The following is a 24,068-nucleotide window of genomic DNA, read 5'->3' on the forward strand; positions in this document are numbered from 1 at the left end:
CCCCGCTGAAAGAGCTTTTCTCCCGCGGCGCTCTTTTATTTCACCATCGCTCATATCTAACGGGACGCGCAAGATCTGACAACTGCTGCCCGCTCTGAGGGAGAGAAGCGCTCAGTCTTGTGATTGCAGATCTGCCAAAGCGGAGGAAACGTAGCTGAAAGGGCCAGCTCAGTGTGCCGGCTGAAAAACAAGCCTGCTGGAATGCTTGTCAGATCACCCTAGCAACCTCATAGCAACAGCCAATCTGAAAACTGCAAAAATATAACAAATGCATAGCAACCTCATAGCAACAGAGTAGCAACCTATATACATGCCTGTTAGTCTGTTGCTATGTGATCTGAGTGGTTGCTAAGGTGTTGCTATGTAGCAGCTGGCTTGTGAAAAATGTCTGTTAGTCTGTTGCTATGTAATCTGAGTGGTTGCTAATGTGTTGCTATGTATCTCCTGATGTATTCATAATGGCTATTAGCTTGTTGCCATGCTATCTAAGTGGTTGCTAAGGTATTGCTATGCACCTGTTGATATATTCAGAAAAGCTGTTAGCCTGTTGCCATGTGATCTGTGTTGGTGCTAATGTGTTGTTATGTACCCGTTGATGTATTCAGAATGCCTATTAGTCTGTTGCTATGTAATCGGAGTAGTTGCTAAGGTGTCGCTATGTACCTGTTGATATATTCAGAAAGGCTGTCAGCCTGTTGCTATGTTATCCGAGTTGTTGTCAAGGTATCGCTATGCACCTGCTGATGTATTCAAAACGGCTGTTAGTCTGTTACTATGTTATCTAATTGGTTGCTAAGGTGTTGCTATGCACCTGCTGATATATTCAAAATTGTTGTTAGTCTGTTACTATGTTATCAAATTGGTTGCTAAGGTGTTGCCATGCACCTGCTGATGTATTTAGAAAGGCTGTTAGTCTGTTACTATGTTATCTAATTGGTTGCTAAGGGGTTGCTATGCACCAGCTGATGTATTCAGAAAGCCTCTTAGTCTGTTACTATGTTATCTGATTGGTTGCTAAGGTGTTGCTATGCACCAGCTGATGTATTCAGAAAGCCTCTTAGTCTGTTACTATGTTATCTAATTGGTTGCTAAGATGTTGCTTTGCACCTGCCGATGTTTTCAGAAAGCCTCTTAGTCTGTTACTATGTTATCTAATTGGTTGCTAAGGTGTTGCTATGCACCTGCTGATGTTTTCAGAAAGCCTCTTAGTCTGTTACTATGTTATCTAATTGGTTGCTAAGGTTTTGCTATGCACCTGCTGATGTATTCAGAAAGGCTGTTAGTCTGTTACTATGTCATCTAATTGGTTGCTAGGGTGTTACTATGCACCTGCTGATGCATTCAAAAAGGCTGTTAGTCTGTTACCATGTTATCTAATTGGTTGCTAAGGTGTTGCTATGCACCTGCTGATGTATTTATAAAGCCGATTTGTTTGTTACTATGTTATCTAATTGGTTGCTAAGGTGTCGCTATGCACATGCTGGCGTATTCAGAAAGCCTCCTAGTCTGTTACTATGTTATCTAATTGGTTGCTAAGGTGTTGCTATGTACCTGCTAATGTATTCAGAAAGGATGCTCGTCTGTTGCTACGTGATCTAAGTGGTTGCTAAGGGAGAGTGATTTGCATTCATCATGGCTTTTAGTATAGCTGGTTGCCAGGTTGCTGAAAAGTAAATGAAGTGTTGCTCTGTGGTTGCCAGGTAGTTCACTTGTATATACCAGCCTGTGTGTTATGGCCCAGTGAGTGCACATCAGACAGTCTATCTGGAAACTCCATTAATATTATTGCGCATGACTGAGCTAATGAGCAGCAAACTGTATTTCTGAGATCCAACATAAACAGCTGAGCTCTGTTAATACTGTGCAAAACTTCACCCACTTTAAGACGTTTGCTGTAAATGAGGCAGAATGATGGAGCAGGAAGATTTGAAACTACAGGAGAATCAAGACAAAAGCCAACCGCACAAAAGGCCAAACAATATCAAGACATATTTCCCAGCTGTCGTCCCGCTTCAGCACAACCAGCTCACAATTGTTCCAACTGTGAAGCGCAAGGTAACAGGGAATCTCCTAATGCGATCTGACAAACTCTTCACACGCCCAACAGTGTGTGTATGTGTGTGTATGAGCGGCGTATGATTGGATTTTAAGCCCAAGCGTTATTAAAAGCCACGGTCAGATCATTAAAATGCAGCACACATCAGCGAGTCTCTGAGGTCATGTTAATCATGTCGGGCACAAATGAAAACTAATGAAAAACAGCGCGAGTCACGCTCTCAGCTAAAGTGCAGATAGTGGATTAGACATGGAAAAGCCCAACGGGAAAGACCACATGATGGTCTCATCATTATCAAACAGGGAGCTGCTGGAGAAGGGAATGAAAGACAGCTCACGTCTCACAAAATATAACAGCTTTTTTAATCATATTGTGTGTGTAGTGTTGGATAACTATATATATATATATATATATATATATATATATATATATATATATATATATATATATATATATATATATATATATATTTATTTATTTATTTATTTATTACACACACACATACTTTGAATGTGGCATGGCTGCTGGTGTCAGACGGGCTGGTCTGAGTATTTCAGAAACTGCTGATCTGCTGGGATTTTCACGCACAACCATCTCTAGGGTTTACAGAGAATGGTCAGACAAAGAGAAAATATCCAGTGAGCGGCAGTTCTGTGGGCGCAAATGCCTTGTTGATGCCAGAGATCAGAGGAGAATGGCCAGACTGGTTCCAGCTGATAGAAAGGCAACAGTAACTCAAATAAGCACTCGTACAACCGAGGTCTGCAGAAGAGCATCTCTGAACACACAACACGTCCAACTTTGGGGCGGATGGGCTACAGCAGCAGAAGAGCACACCGGGTGCCGCTCCTGTCAGCTAAGAACAGGAAACTGAGTCTTCAATTCACACAGACTCACCAAAACTGGACAATAGAAGATTGGAGAAACGTTGCCTGCTCTGATGAGTCTCCATTTCTGCTGACCCATTCGGATGCTCGGGTCAGAATTTGGCATCAACAACATGAAAGCATGGATCCATCCTGCCTTGTATAAACAGTTCAGGCTGGTGGTGGTGGTGTAATGGTGTGGGGGAGATTTTCTTGGCACACTTTGGGTCCATTAGTACCAATTGAGCATGGTGTCAACACCACAGCCTACCTGAGTATTGTTGCTGGCCATGTCCATGTTTTATGACCACAGTGTCTCCATCTTCTGATGGCTACTTCTAGCAGGATAACACACCATGTCATAAAGCCTGAATCATCTCAGACTGGTTTCTGGAACATGACAATGAGTTCACTGTACTCAAATGGCCTCCACAGTCACCAGAACACAATCCAATCGAGCACCTTTGGGATGTCGTGGAACTGGAGATTGGCATCATGGATGTGCAGCCGACAAATCTGCACACAGCAGCTCTACATGTTAAACCTCTATCAGTTACACATGCTTATTAATTACTAAATGCTAAATGAATAATTAAAACCATCAGTGATGTCAGTTTGATGGACTTCAGATGCGACAACATATGATGCTGGTTAAATTGAGTTGAAATATGATGAATATTTGTGCCCAAGTTCTCATGGTGAATCTGGAGCCATTGTCAGTCTGATGCTGTAGTCGGATCTCTTCTGCTCGAGCTGACCGGAATTTCAATGAGAGCGTGTGTGACTCCCGCTGACTGGAACTGTGTGCTGCTGAGATTAATGGCTGGATTACATTTTATGTTCATTTGGAGGCTCATTTTGGGTCTTGTGGAAGATGTACTTTACATTTTCTGTCTCTCTCCAGTGTGCGTTTGTCATTGTTGGACTGCACACATTTAGCTCTGTGTGCATTTCTGCTTTAAATCTTAGTCTCAGTGTGAAATTATCCACAGTGCTTTTGCTTTTTAAAGATTTTTAGGACGTATCAAACATGTTAATCACTTCTGCATTGCTTTTTCATTTATATTTAAAGCGTTTTTAATTTTTTTATTAATAATATGAATTATTTTTTACATTGAATTGCAATTACTTTTTAAAAAATTGAAACAGCAGTTGTGTTTTGTTTATTTTTAATGCATCAGTTTTAAAATATATATTTTTCTGTTTGAATCAATTTTAGTGAAAAACAATTTTAAGTTAAGTCAAGTTTTAATTTCAAGTTAAACACTGATATTTTTTTGTTTTCCTCCATGGAAATAATCTAAAATAAAATATGGTAATTAAAAAAAAAATTTGTTTTATTTTTAGTTATTTATTTTATTTTTATTTTATTTTAGTTATTTTTATTTATTACCATTTTTATTCTATTTTTATTTATTCATATATTATTTTAATTGATTTATTTAGATTTTTGATTTTTTTAAATTCACTTACATTTTAAAATTTTGATTTAGTTCATTTTACTTTATTTTTATGAAATTTTATTTAATTTGTATTTAATTTAATAATTAATTAATTTTTTATTTTAATTAATTTTATTTTCTTTTCTTTTTATTTTCTTTACATTTTTTATTCAATTTTATTTAATTTATAATTTTATTTTATTTTATTTTAATTTTTTAATTTTAATTTTAATTATTTTAATAATGCCACAATCTGTTTATTACGGTTTTAGTTTTAATCCTATTTGCATTCATTGGCCTTGCATTTGTTCTAAAACATAAGTCAGAGTGCAATATGGGTGTGTATTCCCTCTCCCTTGAGAAATAGATTTTTATCAATAATTGATAAATCAGACGAATGTGCTGTTGTCTTTGAGGCTATTTTTTAAATAAGCTTATGTTTAATAGAGACATTTCTGAAGAAAAACTACACTACCCATGATGCTCTAAAGAGAATTCTACTCCAATGAAACACCACAACTAAAACAAAATACTGAAGTATGTGTTGATTAATGCATATTTTGCAATAGCTTTGACATTTCTTTTTACAACAGCTTTGAAATATTTCCCTGTATTTGGATTGGATTGTACTATTCACATAGCTTCTAAGAGATTGTTTTCGTCTGACTTTCTTACATGTTTGGCTTCAAATCATAAAGTTGTGATTCTCATCTTAACTGGTTGGTTTGGTTTCATTGCCTAAAATTCTTTAATGAAGTCTTATTTAAAATATAAATGGGAAAAATGAATAATAAAAACAGTTCTGGAAACCGAACACACAGAAACCGAAACCCTACAGAAGGAGCACAGCATGTTAAAGCCATTCAGTTTCATGCATCTTCAAACAATAGCGCTGCTAAATGCGGCGTGCTATAAATACAGTTCTGCATCAGGCAGATGTGTGTGTGTGTGTGTGTGTGTGTGTGTGTGAGTGTTTCTGGATGAAGGTCAGCAATAATGAGCAGCTGTTAAACTGAAGGGAATTTCCTGCAGATGCATGAAGCATCTCTCATTGGTCTGATAAGGTTTTAGTTTTTGAAGTGGACCTGTTTTGCATAAATCACTTTTATAAGGGGTTTAAACACAGTTGTGTGGCGACAGTGTGTGAATATAACCAGCATCTAATGGTAAAAATGAATTAATTGTGTGTTTCATAATCAGACTTGGTGAAAACTGCAGAAACACTTTGATTGACATTGTCACTTTGTACATGTCATCAAAGAGAGAAAGCCCCGCCCACTAGTGACAATCTCAACCTAATTAGCATAGGATGTTAGTCTTGCTTTTAAATCTGCCACTATGCTGACACACAGGCATTTGTAGCTCCGCCCTCTTCTGAAAAGAGCACATCTCATTTGCAATTAAAGCGACAGTCACCAAAACAGCACAATCCTTATCAAATTCTACAAGGATCAGTTTCAGAGAGTTATACAACATTATCTGTGGGATATTTTGAGCCGAAACTTCACACACACACACACTCTAGGGACATCAAAAATGTATTTTACATCTCGTAAAAAGGAGCATGATAGGTCTATGTTTAATTGTATTGCAGAAGTGGATCATCAATGCTCTGAATATAGAGTCTATGAGTTAGAAACATCTGGATCCAATAAAAGAAAGACTTGGAAGCCCAGAAAAGGAGGAACGCAGCTACTGTACCGCATCCCATTGAGCCCAGAGGATTATTCTAGTTTCCCATAGTGCTTTGCGTGTGCGCTGGATAAACACTGAATGAAGGCCAGCGCTGTATGCATGAAGGTCTGCACTGTTTGCATTGCTCATTCCTGGTGTTAATGATTCGCTCGTTCTGCTTCAGGTTTTTATTGTAGTTCAGTTGTGAGGTTTATTCTTCATCTGACCGCAGTGTGTGTGTCGCGTCTCAGGCATGCTGGATTTATTCATGACGTGCTGCTGTTTCCCACTTTTTACAGTGGAGAGGAATTCGAGCTCATCCTGACGGGACAGATATCAGGATTTATTGATCACACACTCTGGCTTTAATTGCTGTTCTTTGTTGCACATATTTGTGTTTGAAGTTAGTGTGATGTTTACATTTTCAGATTTGTGCATATTATACCTGAATTATATTAGTGATTTTTAAACTTGTTAATGCTCATTAATAAAAAATAAATAAATAAATAAAACAAGAAAAAAACAATATTTTAATAACACTGTGTTTTTTTAACACTGCTGGATTTATTTACTTATTGAAAATGCAGAAAATTAAACAATAATATTTAATTTAATCTATAATAACGTTTATTAATCTTAATAATCTTTATATATTTTTAGTTTTTATTACTAATAAATATAGTTATTATTTTCTGTTTTGATTTTTAATTAAAGCTGTTGTGTGCTTTTATTTATTTATTTTTTGTAATAATTGTAATAATTTTGTAATAATTACAATTATTTTTTTAGTTTTTTCCCCTTAATGGAACATAGGCGAAGCAGTGGCGCAGTAGGTAGTGCTGTCGCCTCACAGCAAGAAGGTCGCTGGTTCAAACCTTGGCTCGGCTCAGTTGGCGTTTCTGTGTGGAGTTTGCATGTTCTCCCTGCGTTCGCTTGGGTATCCTCCGGGTGCTCGGGTTTCCCCCACAGTCCAAACACATGCGGTACAGGTGAATTGGGTAGGCTAAATTGTCCGTAGTGTATGAGTGTGTGTGTGGATGTTTCCCAGAGATGGGTTGCGGCTGGAATGGCATCCGCTGCGTAAAAACATGCTGGATAAGTTGTAGGTTCATTCCGCTGTGGTGACCCCGGATTAATAAAGGGACTAAGCCGACAAGAGAATGAATGAATGAATGAAAAATAGAACATATCTGAAACTTTCTTATTATTGGTTTTTGACCACGGCTGCTCTTATTTGTAAAAAAAAATGCACTAATCTTTAATTTAATAAAGTTGAATAATGTTTATTAATCTTGATATATGTTTTTAAATGATTACATTTTTATTTATTCATTCATTCATTCATTCATTTGCTTTTCGACTTAGTCTCTTTATTCATCAGGGGTCACCACAGCGGAATGAACCGCCAACTTATCCAGCATACGTTTTAGTGGATGCCCTTCCAGCCGCAACCCAAAACTGGAAAACACCCACACACTCAGTCACACACTAACACACACACTACGGCCAATTTAGTTTATTAAAATCCCCTATAGTGCATGTGTTTGGACTGTGGGGGAAACCGGAGCACCCTGAGGAAACCCACACCAACACGGGGAGAACATGCAAACTCCACATAGAAATGCCAACTGACCCAGCTGCGGTTCGAATCAGCGACCTTCTTGCTGTGAGGCGACAGTGCTAAGTTAAATTAGCAGTTTTGTGTATTTTATGATTGATTTTTTTTTTCCCTTGTTTATTTATTCCCGTTTGTCAATAAATAAATGCATATCTATTAATTCATTTGTAATGGTTTGCAGTGCTGTATTGTCTGGTTGTCTTGGTGTATTACACTACAGAAACCTTGCACTCATTCATACCATTTTCAGCTATTTTACAGACTCATTTCTCTAAGTATTATTTGTTATACACTATATTATTATTAAAAAGCGACTGAAATGTCAGTAAAAGTCACTTTGGTAAACTGTATAGTTGAATATTCAACATCAAAAGTCGACAGAGCAGAGATTAACATCCCAAAATGCAATTCACAAACATGAATACATGAAAAACACTTGTATACACAAAATACACAGAAAACAGTGTAGAAAAATGAATGTTATTAAGATTAAAAATGATAAATATTTTGCACTTTTTTTTTTGGAACAGCATAATGAGCAACAAAGAAGGCTTTGTTTTTGAAGCTGAAGTTTGCAGTGTGTTATGATGAGAGCAGGAGCGTGAGAGCACACACACACACAGATATGTGAGCTTCATGACATCATCTGTTTACAGTGGGGGTCAGATGGGCATCGGCCGCTGCCTGACCCTGGATCGGCTTCAGGAGGAGGTGTTTGCTTTGGCAGCGGCTCCAGACCTTCTGCTCCACCAGTGCAAACAGCTGATCAACACTGGAGGAAAACAAGATGCTCTTGAGAACACAACAACTCAGTTACTTCATCCGGCATTTTTGCTCACATTACAAATTCACACGTTCTTTTCTTTTTAAAACTGTTTTAAAAACAAAAATATCAAAATAAAATAAAGATTAGGAGATTATTATTATAATTTTGTGTCTTGCCTTTGCTTATTTTATATATATATATATATATATATATATATATATATATATATATATATATATATATATATATATATATATATATATATATATATATAAATATACATACATACATACATACATATATATATTTATATATATATATATATTTATATATATATATATATATATATTTATATATATATATATATATATATATATATATTTATATATATATATATTTATATATATATATATATACATATATATATATATATATATATATTTATATATATATATATATATATATATATATATATATATATATATATATATATATATATATATATATATATTTATATATATTAATAATAGTCAATTATTGACTTTTAATAGTTATTTATTTATTTAATTATTGAAATTTAATAGTTATATTTAACATGAAAACAGCCGTTGTTGCTGACATGGCATTAAATATAAATTATATGATATGTGGATGTGATCTGGTGTGTTATCAGACATGCAGTGCAGATCAGATCTCCGTCTTCATGAGCTCCTCAGAGACTCTCCTGTCTGGTGGTGTTTGCTCAGGTTGAACCTCTTCCTGCTTCATGCACATTGTTGAAGAATCAGACCTGCAGCGCTTCTAAAAATCATCCGCTTCTGCCGCTAAATGAGGGAAACAGCTGTGCTTTAGATCTCGAATCAAAAAAGTGCAGCTTCAAATACTTTTTTGGAGCTCTTTGATGCACCACAATTATGTTTTCTTAACTAAAACACACACACACACGTTCTTATATCCCAATGAGGACTCTCCATATATGTAGTGTTTCTACTGTACAGCCCGACTCACACAAATCCTCACAGGAAACAATCTGCATTTTTTACAGAAAACACTTCTTTCTTTCTGATTTATAAGCATGTTGTTTACTCATGGGGATTATTTAGGTTCCCACAGTCACACACGTCCCCATGAGTCAGTTTTAAGTCCCCAGGAGGATATAAAAACAAGTTCACAGAAGCTGAAATTACAGTTTGTTTAGATTTTTTTTAAATGTATGTACTATATTGTTGTGTGTGTGTGTGTGTGCACACATGAATATTTATCTATGTATTTATGTGCATTTATATACGTATATAAATATACTTTTATCCATTTGCCAGATCCCATACACACTCACTGGCCACTTTATTAGGTACACCTTAATAGTACTGTGTTGGACCCCCTTTTGCCTTCAGAACTGCTTTAATCCTTCATGGCAGAGATTCAACAAGATACTGGAAATGTTCTTCAGAGATTTTGCTCCATATTGACATGATAGCATCACGCAGTTGCTGCAGATTTGTCGGCTGCACATCCATGATGCCAATCTCCCGTCCCACCACATCCCAAATCTGCTCTATTGGATTGAGAGCTGGTGACTGTGGAGGCCATTTGAGTACAGTGAACTCATTGTCATGTATCAAGTAACCATTCTGAGATGATTCACGCTTTATAGCTGCGTCTCAAATGGCACACTATGCACTCATGCACTATGTACTTATGCACTTACACACTCAACAGTATAGTATATGTATGTAGTGTCGTCCCAAATGGAGCACTAAAGTTTTTTTTACTAAGCGGAATTTTAAACCGTTTCCCTAATGAGGTTTGACGGTCACCAAATATCTTTCAAAGAAAACCTGCCATGAGTATAACTGCATTCACCATCGGGAGGCGCTATAATCACTCTCGTAGGAGAATTTTGCTTTCACCATCCAAAATAAATTAAGTTATCCAACATGTGCACCCGAGAGCTCCGCCCCTTCCGCTACATAAGCAAAACTTTTTTTTTTATTTTTTTCAAAAAGGTTGTGGTGTGTGTGTTATGAGTGTAAAGTCAGCTGGTCTGCAGGTGTGTGTGTGTGTAGCCTGAGGTCAGAGGTCATCCATGTGAAGCGAATTCTTCATACTGTTGTGAAATGGATGGACAATCAGCAGAGAGTTTGGATCGGCTTGAATGACAGACTCTTGTGTTTACTGTAATTACAGATTTAGTGGAGTCTTTCATTCTCCCCGCAGTGTAAACAATCTGGATGCCGTTTTGTTTGCAGTCTATTTTACGGGTGAAACAGGATACTTAAGACTTTTCTCTCAGTTTCACAGGTGTTTGCATTGTATCATCTGCTTCATGTGTAACGTGTGATGTTTTTTTTGTGTTTTGACAGCAACGGGCCCCAGGGAAGGCGCTGTTTGACCTGGTTTGTTCTCATCTCAACCTCGTCGAGGGCGATTACTTCGGTTTGGAGTTTCAGGATCAGCGGAAAATGATTGTGAGCAACGCTTGTCTTTTATTTCAATATGTGAAACATGAGCTACCTCTATACACACAGTACTCAGGTGTCATGTTCTGTGACCCAATTAGGAATGTAAACACAGTGGCTCCGTCCCAAACCCTAGAGAGATGCCTATATCGATAACAGCCATATTTATTTATTTATTTTTTTACAGTGTTATTTTATTTATTTTTTTTATTTGCTTTTTAATTTACCATGGCATTAGGTGTTTAGGCTTTCTTCTTCTTATGAATACTTTTTGGGTAAATAATGATTACCAGCTTTTGCAAAATGTTATGGTTTGATTCTCTTCTCAGGTGTGGCTGGATCTGCTGAAGCCAATTCTCAAGCAGATTAGACGTGAGTATACATGTCTGAGTGTTGTTCTGACTGTTGTTCTGACTGTTGTTCTGACTGTTGACCCGAATGTTGTTCTGACTGTTGTTCTGACTGTTGACGCGAATGTTGTTCTGACTGTTGACGCGAATGTTGTTCTGACTGTTGACCTGAATGTTGTTCTGACTGTTGACTTAACTGTTGATCTGACTGTTGACCTTCATGTTGTTCTGACTGTTGATCTGGTTGTTGTTCTGATTGTTGACCTTCATGTTGTTCTGACTGTTGATCTGGCTGTTGACTTAACTGTTGTTCTGACTGTTGACCTGCATGTTGTTCTGACTGTTGATCTGACTGTTGTTCTGGCTGTTGTTCTGACTGTTGACCTGCATGTTGTTCTGACTGTTGTTCTGAATGTAGATCTGGCTGTTGTTCTGGCTGTTGTTCTGACTGTTGACCTGCATGTTGTTCTGACTGTTGTTCTGAATGTAGATCTGGCTGTTGATCTGGCTGTTGTTCTGACTGTTGACCTGACTGTTGATCTGGCTGTTGTTCTGACTGTTGACCTGCATGTTGTTCTGACTGTTGATCTGGCTGTTGACTTAACTGTTGTTCTGACTGTTGACCTGCATGTTGTTCTGACTGTTGTTCTGACTGTTGTTCTGACTGTTGACCTGCATGTTGTTCTGATTGTTGTTCTGAATGTAGAACTGGCTGTTGTTCTGGCTGTTGTTCTGACTGTTGACCTGCATGTTGTTCTGACTGTTGTTCTGAATGTAGATCTGGCTGTTGTTCTGGCTGTTGTTCTGACTGTTGACCTGCATGTTGTTCTGAATGTAGATCTGACTGTTGTTCTGGCTGTTGTTCTGACTGTTGACCTGCATGTTGTTCTGACTGTTGATCTGGTGGTTGTTCTGACTGTTGACCTGACTGTTGATCTGGCTGTTGTTCTGGCTGTTGACCTTACTGTTGTTTTGACTGTTGTTCTGAATGTAGATCTGGCTGTTGTTCTGACAGTTGTTCTGACTATTGTTCTGACTGTTGGCCTGCGAGCAGATCTGGCTGTTGTTCTGACTGTTGTATCTGACTGTTGACCTGAATGTGTATCTGGCTGTTGTTCTGGCTGTTGTTCTGACTGTTGACCTGCATGTTGTTCTGAAAGTTGATCTGGCTGTTGTTCTGACTGTTGATCTGGCTGTTGTTCTGACTGTTGACCTGACTGTTGTTCTGGCTGTTCCTCTGACTGTTGATCTGGCTGTTGTTCTGACTGTTGATCTGGCTGTTGTTCTGACTGTTGACCTGACTGTTGATCTGGCTGTTGTTCTGGCTGTTGACCTTACTGTTGTTCTGACTGTTGACCTGACTGTTGATCTGGCTGTTGTTCTGGCTGTTGACCTTACTGTTGTTCTGACTGTTGTTCTGAATGTAGATCTGGCTGTTGTTCTGACAGTTGTTCTGACTATTGTTCTGACTGTTGGCCTGCGAGCAGATCTGGCTGCTGTTCTGACTGTTGTATCTGACTGTTGACCTGAATGTGTATCTGGCTGTTGTTCTGACTGTTGACCTGACTGTTGTTATGACTGTTGATCTGAATGTTGAGATGACTGTTGATCTAATTGTAGATTTTATTATATATCTGACTGTATATATGACTTTTGTTTCGACTGGATATCTGACTGTTGATCTGACTATATCTGACTGTTGATCTGAATGTATATCTGACTGTTGATATAACTGTATATCTGACTGTTGATATAACTGTATATCTGACTGTTGATATAACTGTACATCTGACTGTTGATATAACTGTATATCTGACTGTTGATCTAACTGTACATCTGACTGTTGATCTAACTGTATATCTGAGTGTTTATCTGGTTGTATAATTGATTGAATATATTAATGTTTATTTGACTGTATGTCTGAATGTTGATCTGAATGTTGATCTGACTGTATATCCGAGTGTAATGTTTGTGTTTTAACATGATTATCAGTCAACTGAATCTAACAGTGTGTTGATGTACCTCATGTCTGTCTGTCTGTCTGTCTGCAGGACCCAAAAACATCATCCTGAGATTTGTGGTGAAGTTTTTTCCTCCTGATCACACACAGCTCTTAGAGGAGCTCACCAGGTTTGAACACACTCACTGACATGCCGACTTTACATATTCACACTTAAATTAAGAAATGTAACTCGATTGAAATATATAATCATAGAATGTGTTTTTATGAATTTATGTATATTGTATTGACAAAAATAACAGGATATGTGAATAATATTGTCCCATTTATTACTGTAAAGCCACTTTGAATCCGTCTGTACCATATTATGTACTATAGCAATAAATGTAGCTTGACTTATTAAAGAAGATAAATTTAACAGGTCGATCTCAGTTTGTGTTTCAATGAATAAATATTGTACATGAATGCTGCAGTCATTTATTGCTTCTGGTTGTAGCATGTAGCCTCAATCGCTTAACATTAATATAATGCATTTGGCATGGAAATTGATTGAACTGCCTATAAATCATGAAACTGCTGTCAGATCCATTACAGATGACTTATGAATGTCCAGACTGCATGTTGTGCACGCCGCTGCCTGACAAGAGAAATGAATTTTACAACACATTAAAGGCTGGCGGCACATTTTCCTGTCAGCTTCAGAGAGTCAGATATCATTCAGGGAGTCCTTTAAAGAGACAGGTATCATTCAGGCAGTCATTCATAAAGTCAGGCATCATTCAGGGAGACAAGAATCATTCAAGGAGTCATTTGAATAATCAGGTATCATTCAGAGCCTCGTACGGAGAGTCAGGCATTATTTAGAGAATCATTTAGAGAGTCATTCAGAGAGTCAGATATCATTAAGGGAGCCATTTAAAGAGACGGGTATCATTTAGGCAGTCATTCATAAAGTCCGGCATCATTCAGTGAGTCAAGAATCATTCAAGGAGTCATTTGAATAATCAGGTATCATTCAGAGCCTCATTCAGAGAGTCAGGCATCATTCAACGATTTAAGCATCATTCAGGCAGTCATTCACAGGATTGGGCATCATTTAGAGAATCATTTAGAGAGTCAGGCATCATTTGGGGAGTCATTCAGAGGGTTAGGAGTCATTCAGAGAGTCAGATATCATTCAGGGACTCATTCAGGGAGTCGGGCATCATTCAAAGAGTCAGGCATCGTTCAGAGAGTCATTCAGGGAGTCGGGCATCTTTCAGGGAGTCATTCAGAGAGTCAGGCATCATTCAGGGAGTCATTCAGAGAGTCAGGCATCATTCAGGGAGTCGTTTAGAAAGTCAGGCATCATTCAGGGAGTCGTTTAGAAAGTCGGGCATCATTCAGGGAGTCATTCAGAAAGTCACGCATCATTCAAGGAGTCATTTAGTAAGTCAGGTATCATTCAGAGAGTCTTTCAAAGAGTCTGGCATCATTCAATGAGTCATTCAGAGAGACAGGCATAATTCAGGGAGTCAATCAGAGGATCAGGCATCATTCAGAGAGTCATTCAGAGGGTCAGGCATCATTCAGGGAGTCATTCAGAGTTGGGCATCATTCAGAGAATCTTTCAGGGAGTCATACATCATTCAGGGAGCCATTTAGAGAGTCAGGCATCATTCAGAGAGTTTTTCAGAGAGTCAGGCATCATTAAGGGCATCATTCAGAGAGTCTTTCAGAGAGTCATCTCGGTCCTGGAGGGTCGGTGTCCCTGGTTGCTTCAACACACCTGCCTGGATGTTTCAAGTATACCTAGTAAGACCTTGATTAGCTAGTTCAGGTGTGTTTGATTAGGGTTGGAGCTAAAATCTGCAGGACACCGGCCCTCCAGGAACAAGTTTGGTGATCTCTGATCTAGAGAGTCATTCTGAGGGTCAGGCATCATTCATGGAGTCATTCAGAGAGACAGGCATCAGTCAGGGAGTCGTTCAGAGAGTTGGGCATCATTCAGAGAGTCATTCAGAAAGTCAGGCATCATTCAGGGTGTCATTCAGAGAGTCAGGCATCATTCAGGGAGTCATTCAGAGCGTTAGACATAGTTCTGTGAGTCATTCAGAGAGTGAGGCATCATTCAGGGAGTCAGGCATCATTCTGGGAGTCAGGCATCATTCAGGGAGTCATTTAGAAAGTCAGGAGTCATTCAGAGAGTCGGGCATCACTCAGAGAGTCATTCAAAGAGTCAGGCATAGTTCAGTGAGTCATTTATAGAATCACATATCCTTTAGAGAGTCATTCAGAAAATCAGGCTTCATTCGGTGTGTCATATAGAGAGTCAGGCATGAATCGGAGCATCAGGCATGATTTGGAGAGTCAGTCATCAGTCAGACAGGTTTGATCAGGGGGAGATCTGTGTTTGATCAATCATCTCCAGCTCTTGGCATTCTAACACTCGCAGATTTTCCCGCGCAGGCTGAGTTTTAGGCTCTCGCCAAACCTGAAATGCTCGTCCAAGGACATTTTGCCTTTGCAAAACACTTCAAGCTGTAAAAATCTATTTGATGTATTATGAAAACATCCTACATCTTACTGGAACATTTTGGAAGTCCAGTGGGTTAGAAAACCAGAAACTTGCTGATTTGAGATCTGTATTTAATACATTGAGTACCGTTGAGATACATGTGTAGTGAGCAGTGTAGTTTGAATTAGCTTTTTTATTTTTAATATTTAGTTAGTTTTGGTAATCTCAGTGTTGTCATTTTAATTTCTTTTTAATTGCTGTGTTGTTTTCTCTTCATTTTAGTTATTTTTAGTTAGTTACTGAAATAAGTACATTTTAATATATATAAATATATATATATATATATATATATATATATATATATATATATATATTATATATATATTTATAGTTATTTATTTATTTATTTTATTTCATTTCATATAATGTATTGTAGTTTTAGTTAACACTGCTTTGTTTTTTGATATGTTTTCATTTGAATACGTTTTTGCGATTCTAAAATTTACTTTCCATGGAGACATATATATATATATATCATTATACTGGACAATCAGAATGAGTGTTCAGTCCTACAATGAACAGAATGATGCTGGTGTTGTTCTTCAGTGTTTGGCATCCATACAGTAACAGATGGATACACTGAGAGAGAAATGCTGCCAGATTCAATTAGGACATATCTCTATAGTTCACCAGCACTTAGCCTCATTAGACGAAGCTATTAAAGCATAACAGAAGTTCATGCTAACCTTCATACACAAACACTTCTGCAGTATTCATTCAGAAGGATTACAAATACACTCTCTCGTGTAGTCTCCTATGTGTTGTTAGCTCAGATTAGAAACATGAAGATCACTAGTGTAATTGTGGCGTGCATTAATTGAGTGTATAATGGTGTGTATTGATCCACTGTTTCCTCTGTTGACAGGTATCTGTTCGCTCTGCAGATCAAGCATGATCTGGCCTGTGGACGCCTGACCTGTAATGAGAGCAGCGCCGCCCTGCTGGTGGCTCATATAGTGCAGTGTAAGACAAGACAGCATGGGCAAATATTTATGACACATCAGTTTTCTGTTCTACTCTTCATAAGATACAGTGCTGGTTTTGTGTGGGTGCCTCTAAAAGATAGATTTAGGCAGCATATACTAGTATCTTATTTTCTATTACATTTGCAGTTTAATTTTAGCAATCTAGGACATCTCTTATTTAAACCTTTATTTTGTTAGTTTCCAGTGTATGTGTATTAATTAAAAATAAATACTACAAAATAATTTTAACAAATGCATAGGACATGCAATACATTAGACATTATTATAACAGTCAAATAATCAAATAATCTTATTATAACAGTCAAATTAAATCTCTACTAGTTAATCAGTGTTTTTTCTAGTGTATTGATATTTGTCGAAGTCAGAGCAGTGCTTCAGTAGATTAGCTGGCTGTTTGTTTAAATGACATTGCTGTCATCGGGAGGACAGATCTGTTTATAGTCTCTGTTGTCGCTCATGCAAAACCATGTTCATATCATGTCAAACAAGCTCTGCTTTCACATCATCACATCCCAGACTGGTTTGTTGCTATGGAAACCGCCGCTGAGGATGATGAGAACTAGTGTAATATCAGAATATAGAGGCTGGCCGGTGGTAAAGAAAAGAAGAGACACATTCAAACCAATTGCATACAGATAAAGCTCTTATAAAAGCAGTGATGTGCTAGAAATATTATTATTTATTTTGCATATCTGATTATGTTTAAAATTTTGGATTTGTTTGATAAATTATTCTTGTTGTAAATATGCCTAGCAAGCTGTTTTGGTGTATAAACCCATTACTCGTTATAAAATCATTACACTATATATTATTTTAGTGGCTGCCTTTGTTAAATCATGAAAAAAATAAATTTATGTCATAAAAAATATATCATTATGTTTTGTTTAGAAAAAAAAATATTTTTTTTTGTCTTTCATTCATATCATACAACCTTGTCTCTGTTTCTTTGATTACAGCTGAGATTGGAGACTTTGATGAAGTGCAGTGCAAACAACATCTGCTCAACAACAAGTATATTCCAGAGCAGGACACACTGATGGACAAGATCATTGGATACCACCGCAAACATGTGTGAGTGTGAAGTCATGACTCAATATAGTCAGTTCAGTTCTTTGAATTAAAGGATTCTTGTGTTTAATGTACAATTTGGTCTAGCTGAAATCTTTACATGAAATCCTGGCAACCCCCAAAACATCCTAGAACCCCAATCCTATAAACTATCCAAAATGCCACCAAACCCGACCACACGAAGCTGTAGAAATTCTCCATAAAATCTATAGAAGTAACTTAAAAACCTCCCATAATGCACAAACCACAGGGAACTTTTCAGATCACATAGAAACACCGACCACCTAGCAACACCATAGACACTCACCAGATTATCCTTTAACCTATAAACAAATCACAGTAGAAATTACCATAACGTTACTAAATGCCACTTAGCAACAACCTAAATAACACCCAAAACAACATTGAACCCCGGCTACCAAAGCTCTACAAACACTCCAAAACACCATAGAGACCACATAATGAGAGACCCCTCCAAAAAAAAAAAAACCCCACCTAACAACACCCTAGAATTTACTCAAAACTCCCTAGACCCCATTTAAAAACACTCTAAAAACTCCCCCAAACACCCTAGACCCCATTTAACAACACACCAGGAGCTTCCCTAAACATCTTAAAAACCATTTAGAAACACCCAAGAAACTCCCTTAAATACCTAGAACCCATTTAGCAGCACCCTAAAACTCCCATCCTCCAAACACCCTAGAACCCCTTTAGAAACACAATAGAAACTTCCCCAAACACCCTTGACCCCATTTAGAAACACTCTAAAAACTCACCCAAACACCCTAGATCCCACTTAGAAACATAGAATCCTGTAACCTCCCCAAACACCCTTGGACCCATTTAGCAACACCCTAAAAACTCCACAAATATCTAGAACCCATTTAGAGACACAATAGAAACTCCCCCAAACACCCTAGACCCCATTTAGCAGCACCCTAAAAACTCCTACAAACAACCTAGAACCCATTTAAAAACACCCTAAAACTCCTTAAACACCCTTGAACCCATTTAGAAACATCCTAGAAACAACCTAATAACAACATGCTAGAAAGAATTAGCAATGCATTAGACGCTCGTAACCTCCTCGTTTGATGGTTTCTAATTAAACAGACTCTTCAGGGAGTTGTTGTTGTTATTGCGTGCAATTTGTAGATCACTTTGACGTTTAAAGTTCAGCCCACCTTTAATTTAGGAGGTGGCAGAATGCTGTTATGATAAATTAGACATGCACTTTCCTGGATGCCGTTTCTAACCTGCTGAGATTTTGAGGTTGTGCTTATTAGGATTATTTGTCCATTATTTAATGTTCACACAGTGTCGGCAGCCTCTGTGTTTTGTGCAAATGTGTGCACTTTAATGTTTCCACAGTGGACAAACACCAGCTGAATCTGACTACCAGCTTCTGGAGATCGCAAGGAGACTTGAGATGTATGGAGTGCGTCTTCATCCGGCAAAAGATCGAGAGGGTACAAGACTCAGCCTCGCCGTGGCTCATTCTGGTGTGCTGGTCTTTCAGGTGAGTTTCAGCTGTTTTTATAAAGAAACTTGCTTGCTCACACTTTATATCAGGTGGCCTTAAACTAGCTAGCAGCTAGCTCTCTGACACTCTCACATGGTCGCCCACTGAAGCTAAGCAGGGCAGTACCTGGATGGGAGACCACATAGGAAAGCTAAGTTGCTGCCGGAAGTGGTGTTAATGTGGCCAGCAGGGGAACTTAACCTGTGGTCTATGTGGGTCCTAACACCCCATTATAGTGAAGGGCACTCTATACTACCCAGTGAGCACTATCTTTAAACACTAAACCAAGTTTCTGACTTACTGTGGTGGTTAAAAATCCCAGGATGTCCTTCCAAAAGACTAGGGGGTTTAACCCTGGCCACATTTGCCCACTAGCCTCTGTCCATTATGGTCTCCTGAACATCCCCATATTACAATTGGCTTCATCATACCTGCCAACACTCCCGTTTTTTCCGGAAGTCTCCTGTATTTCAGACCCATCTGCCGTTTTTTTCTGTCTCCCGGAAAACTCTGGGAATTTCACCCCCCTCCCCCCATCCCCCAAGTCTTGTTCGTGTAAATGACCGCTCCCCACTCCTAAGTTAGTCTTCAGTTCGCGCAGCACATCATCCCGCGCCTTAACCCCTCCCCCCTCTTCATTTCGTGGTGCCTATTCCCCGCCCTCCCCCTGGCTCTTCAGTTCCCGCCTTTCTTAGTACGTGTGTAAAGCGCCTTGAGTGTCCAGAAAAGCGATATATATATATATATATATATATATATATATATATATATATATATATTTTTTAATTTATATATATATTTAAATATTTTATATATATATATATATATATATATATATATATATATATATATATTTAAATATTTTATATATATATATATATATATATATATATATATATATTTAAATATTTTATATATATTTAATTATTATATATATATATATATATATATATATATATATATATATATATATATATAATATATATATTTAAATATTTTATATATATATATATATATATATATAAATATATATATATATATATATATAAATATTATATATATATATATTTAAATATTTTATATATATATTTAAATATTTTATATATATTTAAATATATTTTATATATATTTAAGGAATTACTATTATTTTTAAATATGTACGTAAACTAAAATCAACCGTTTGTTACAATGCACTTATCGTGTAAATGCATGTTTTTACATGTACTTATGATTAATTAAATAATTGTATCTGTAATTAATTTCAGTAATTACACTTTTGACCATCCCTTGCATCTTAACCTGCTCCTGAACCTTCCCATACCACCAAACCTGTCCATAACCCTACCCATATCTCACTTTAAGAGCACTAGAAGTATTCTGCAATACACTGTGAAGACGGTAAGTACATTGTGTTTATGTTTCGTTGCAAATACATAGTAGTTAAGGCCACCTAATATAAAGTAGGATTTCTGACAGTGCTTGTTCACAGTAAGTTTTGCCCATTATTAATGTTCGATTACTGAAGCAGTAATTAACTGATGTTTCTATTGAAGTGTTCTTGTATTGAATATGTTGTGGTTTTATTGTCTTCAATTGTGTTTAAATGTATTTTATTTAACTTTTAAAGGGGCACACCAAGATAAATGCATTCAATTGGTCTAAAGTTCGGAAACTGAGCTTCAAGAGGAAACGCTTTCTTATAAAACTACGGCCTGATTTGAATGTAAGTGTTTTTTCAACTTTCAATTGTTTATAACACCATCTATATGTCTTAACCAGTGCTTAATTTGTAAATCACGAGGTCCCGGAACAGATCGGGGTAATGGATCCGGAAAATGGAGGAGGTGGGACGAAGGACGAAAGTGAAGAGTGGGAGGTTGTCGCGGACGAAAGTGAAGAGGGTTGGGGAGTTGTGGAAGAAAGTAATAGTGAACAGCGGATGGGGGAGGAGGGCGGTTTAGAAGGGGAATCGGTAAAATGAGGTGCCGGATCTGATTTCAGAGGTGCCGAATCTGGCGTGTTCCGGCACAAATTAAGCCCTGGTCTTAACGCTGTACCTCATACGAGGACTTGGTTCACAAATAACTCTAGCATTTTTTCATCTAAACATGCATACGTTTCGTTACGTTTACACCTTGCATCAACACCACTCCATGACTTTCGACTTGCATAAATGAAGCATTTTGAAAAGCCAAAGCTCTTGCATAGTTTGAAATGGTGATGATTTAAAAAAATGCAGTAATGTAAACAGGTTCAGTGCTAGCATAAATCACTACTTTGTTCCAGATACCCTGTAGTTCATGTGTGTGTTTGAGTCAAATAGACCTGTTTCTGTTCTCTTTAGCAGAGTAACTGTCAGGATACTCTGGAGTTTATGATGGGAAGCAGGGACTGCTGTAAGGTGTTCTGGAAGATTTGTGTGGAGTACCATGCCTTTTTTCGCCTGTTTGAAGAACCCAAACCCAAGCCTAAACCAGTTCTGTTCACCAGAGGTTCCTCCTTCAGGTTCAGGTATTACAACTGTGCACTTAATTCTGTCTTAAATAAACATATGTGATGCCTTGTGCAGTTCAGTCCATCATCAGTAAATAACATCGCCATTTAGGGGCATTTCAGAGACATCTTTTACTTAATCACCCTGTTTCTCTTGTTCTGCATATATTCTGCATGCTTCTATTTGATAAATGATCAGAGTGCTTGGCAAGTGGTTGATGTTTTGACTTGAATGTTTTCTGCTTTTCTCTTTGCTTTGGATCCTGTTTGTCATCGGCCGTGTTTTGTGTCATTAGTGGCCGCACACAGAGGCAGGTGATTGATTATGTAAAGGACACTGAATTCAAAAAGGTTCCCTTTGAAAGGTGAGATTCTCTGTTGACCTTTGTTTAAATGTCACTGCATTTCATTTCTTGCCAAAATAATAAACACACCAATGAGAAAGAGAAAGTATGAGCAAAGTTAGCTATTTTCCAAGAACCTGGATTGAGATAAATGAAATTATGCATTTACAGCACCGTGCTCCATGACTTCATGCATTTTAGATAACAAAATGCATAAATGCATCTAAATACCATACAACACACCTAGAAATGTTGTTGAATGTCTTAGAAATCACACCTTAGAAACTATGTAGCAATTTTATGGAAGTCATTCAAAACATCCTGAAAAACCCCCACCTAACAACACCCTAGAAACAACCCAAAATAGATAGAAATCACATGGCAACAGCCTAGAAAAAAACTCAGTAGTGTTCTAGAAATTCCCCAAAAACTATTGAAATCACTTGAAAACAACATATGAAATTTTACTTAGCAAGGTCCTAGAAACCACTAAATAAATCAGTCTGCTATCTAACTTAGAAATCACAATAGAAAGCAACTGGTAACACTATAGAAACTGCCTAACAACACTTTACAAAACAACTCCAGGAGCTCCATGGCGCTATATTGAAATCATCCACCAAGTCGTAGAATCACTCTAAACACCACATAGATCACCCAAAACATTCTAAAACCCTACCTGGCAAAACCCACACAAGACACACAAAAAGGAAACCACCTAGTAACACCCTAGTAACCCCCCAAAATTCCATAATACAAACCACTTCTCAGCAGCATAAACCACTCAAAACACCCTAGAACTCCCTAGCAACACCCTGGCAACTACATTCAAATCACACAAAAGTAGAACACACCTGGCAAAGAAACCACCAGAAAATCCACTTAACACCCTAGAACTCATTTACTGTAGCAACACCCTAAAAACTCCCCCAAACACCTTAAAACATTTAAAAACACCATTGAAACTCCCCCAAACACCCTAGAACTCATTTAGTGACACCCTAAAAACTCCCCCAAACACCATAGAACCCATTTAGCAACACCCAAGAAACTCCTCCAAACACATTAGAACCCAATTAAGAACACCCTTGAAACTCCCCCAAACACCCTAGAACCCATTAATCGACACCTTAAAAACTCCCCCAAACACCCTAGAACCTATTTAGCGACACCCTAAAATCTTCCTTAAACACCCTAGAAACCACTAAGCAACATGCTAGAAAATAATTGCACTGCCTTAAAAGCTCTTTTGTACCATAACCTCCTTGTTTGATGGTTACTAATTAAACAGACTCTTCAGGGAGTTGTTGCTATTGCTTGCCATTTGTAGATCACTTTGACATTTAAAGATCAGCCCATTATTAATAAAGAAGGTGGCAGAATGCTGTTATGATAAATTAGACATGCACTTTTTCTAGATGCTGTTTTTTACTTAGCAACAGCAAAGAAACAACTCAAAACACCCTAGATAACCCTAGGAACACCCTGCCAACTACATTCATATCATGCAAAATAAGAACACACCTTGCAAAGCCCTAAAAAACACCAAAAAAAGACACATTACTCCCTAGGAACCTTCTTGCAAAACCTAAAAATCACCACAAAACACTAGAAAGCAACCAGCAACCCCCCTCTTTCTTATCCCCCAATTCTAGTTGCTATGTTCTAGCAGTATCATTGTAATCAATGTGCAATACTTGAAGCCTTTTCATTATTGTACATTAATCTAGTCAGCCAAAAACACACAGTATATCCCTTCAAAGAACTTGCTAATCATCTTTACTCTTCCATTCTCAGAAAACACAGTAAAATCCAGTCCAACAGCAATCTTTCTCCATTCCCATCCAGGCAGAGTGCTGAGGGTCAAGGAGAGGTGAGTGTGATCTATTTTAGTGCAGAAACGC

General features: G+C 37.5%; 1 protein-coding gene across 10 annotated transcripts in view; it reads left to right on the forward strand.

Moving 5' to 3' along the window:
* The window catches only part of farp1 (FERM, RhoGEF (ARHGEF) and pleckstrin domain protein 1 (chondrocyte-derived)), a 145,136-nt gene that overhangs the window by 82,109 nt on the left and 38,959 nt on the right, over nucleotides 1-24,068 (forward strand). For 6 of the 10 annotated variants that reach the window (XR_015476065.1, XR_015476066.1, XM_087236603.1 and 3 more), the window contains exons 3-12: nucleotides 10,786-10,890; nucleotides 11,211-11,253; nucleotides 13,283-13,361; nucleotides 16,614-16,711; nucleotides 17,691-17,805; nucleotides 19,177-19,324; nucleotides 20,955-21,050; nucleotides 21,672-21,838; nucleotides 22,117-22,185; nucleotides 23,962-24,037. Coding sequence is in view for 8 of the 10 variants with exons in the window: in XM_087236603.1 (XP_087092729.1) it covers nucleotides 10,786-10,890; nucleotides 11,211-11,253; nucleotides 13,283-13,361; nucleotides 16,614-16,711; nucleotides 17,691-17,805; nucleotides 19,177-19,324; nucleotides 20,955-21,050; nucleotides 21,672-21,838; nucleotides 22,117-22,185; nucleotides 23,962-24,037 (996 nt within the window). In the remaining 2 variants the exon portion in view is untranslated. The remainder of the gene's footprint in view (nucleotides 1-10,785; nucleotides 10,891-11,210; nucleotides 11,254-13,282; nucleotides 13,362-16,613; nucleotides 16,712-17,690; nucleotides 17,806-19,176; nucleotides 19,325-20,954; nucleotides 21,051-21,671; nucleotides 21,839-22,116; nucleotides 22,186-23,961; nucleotides 24,038-24,068) is intronic. The other 4 variants (XM_087236604.1, XM_087236606.1, XM_087236608.1 and 1 more) reach the window with 1 other exon arrangement.

This window comes from Danio rerio, chromosome 1, assembly GCF_052040795.2.
Source record: "Danio rerio strain M-AB ecotype USA chromosome 1, GRCz13ab, whole genome shotgun sequence".
Taxonomy (NCBI): Eukaryota; Metazoa; Chordata; class Actinopteri; order Cypriniformes; family Danionidae; genus Danio; species Danio rerio.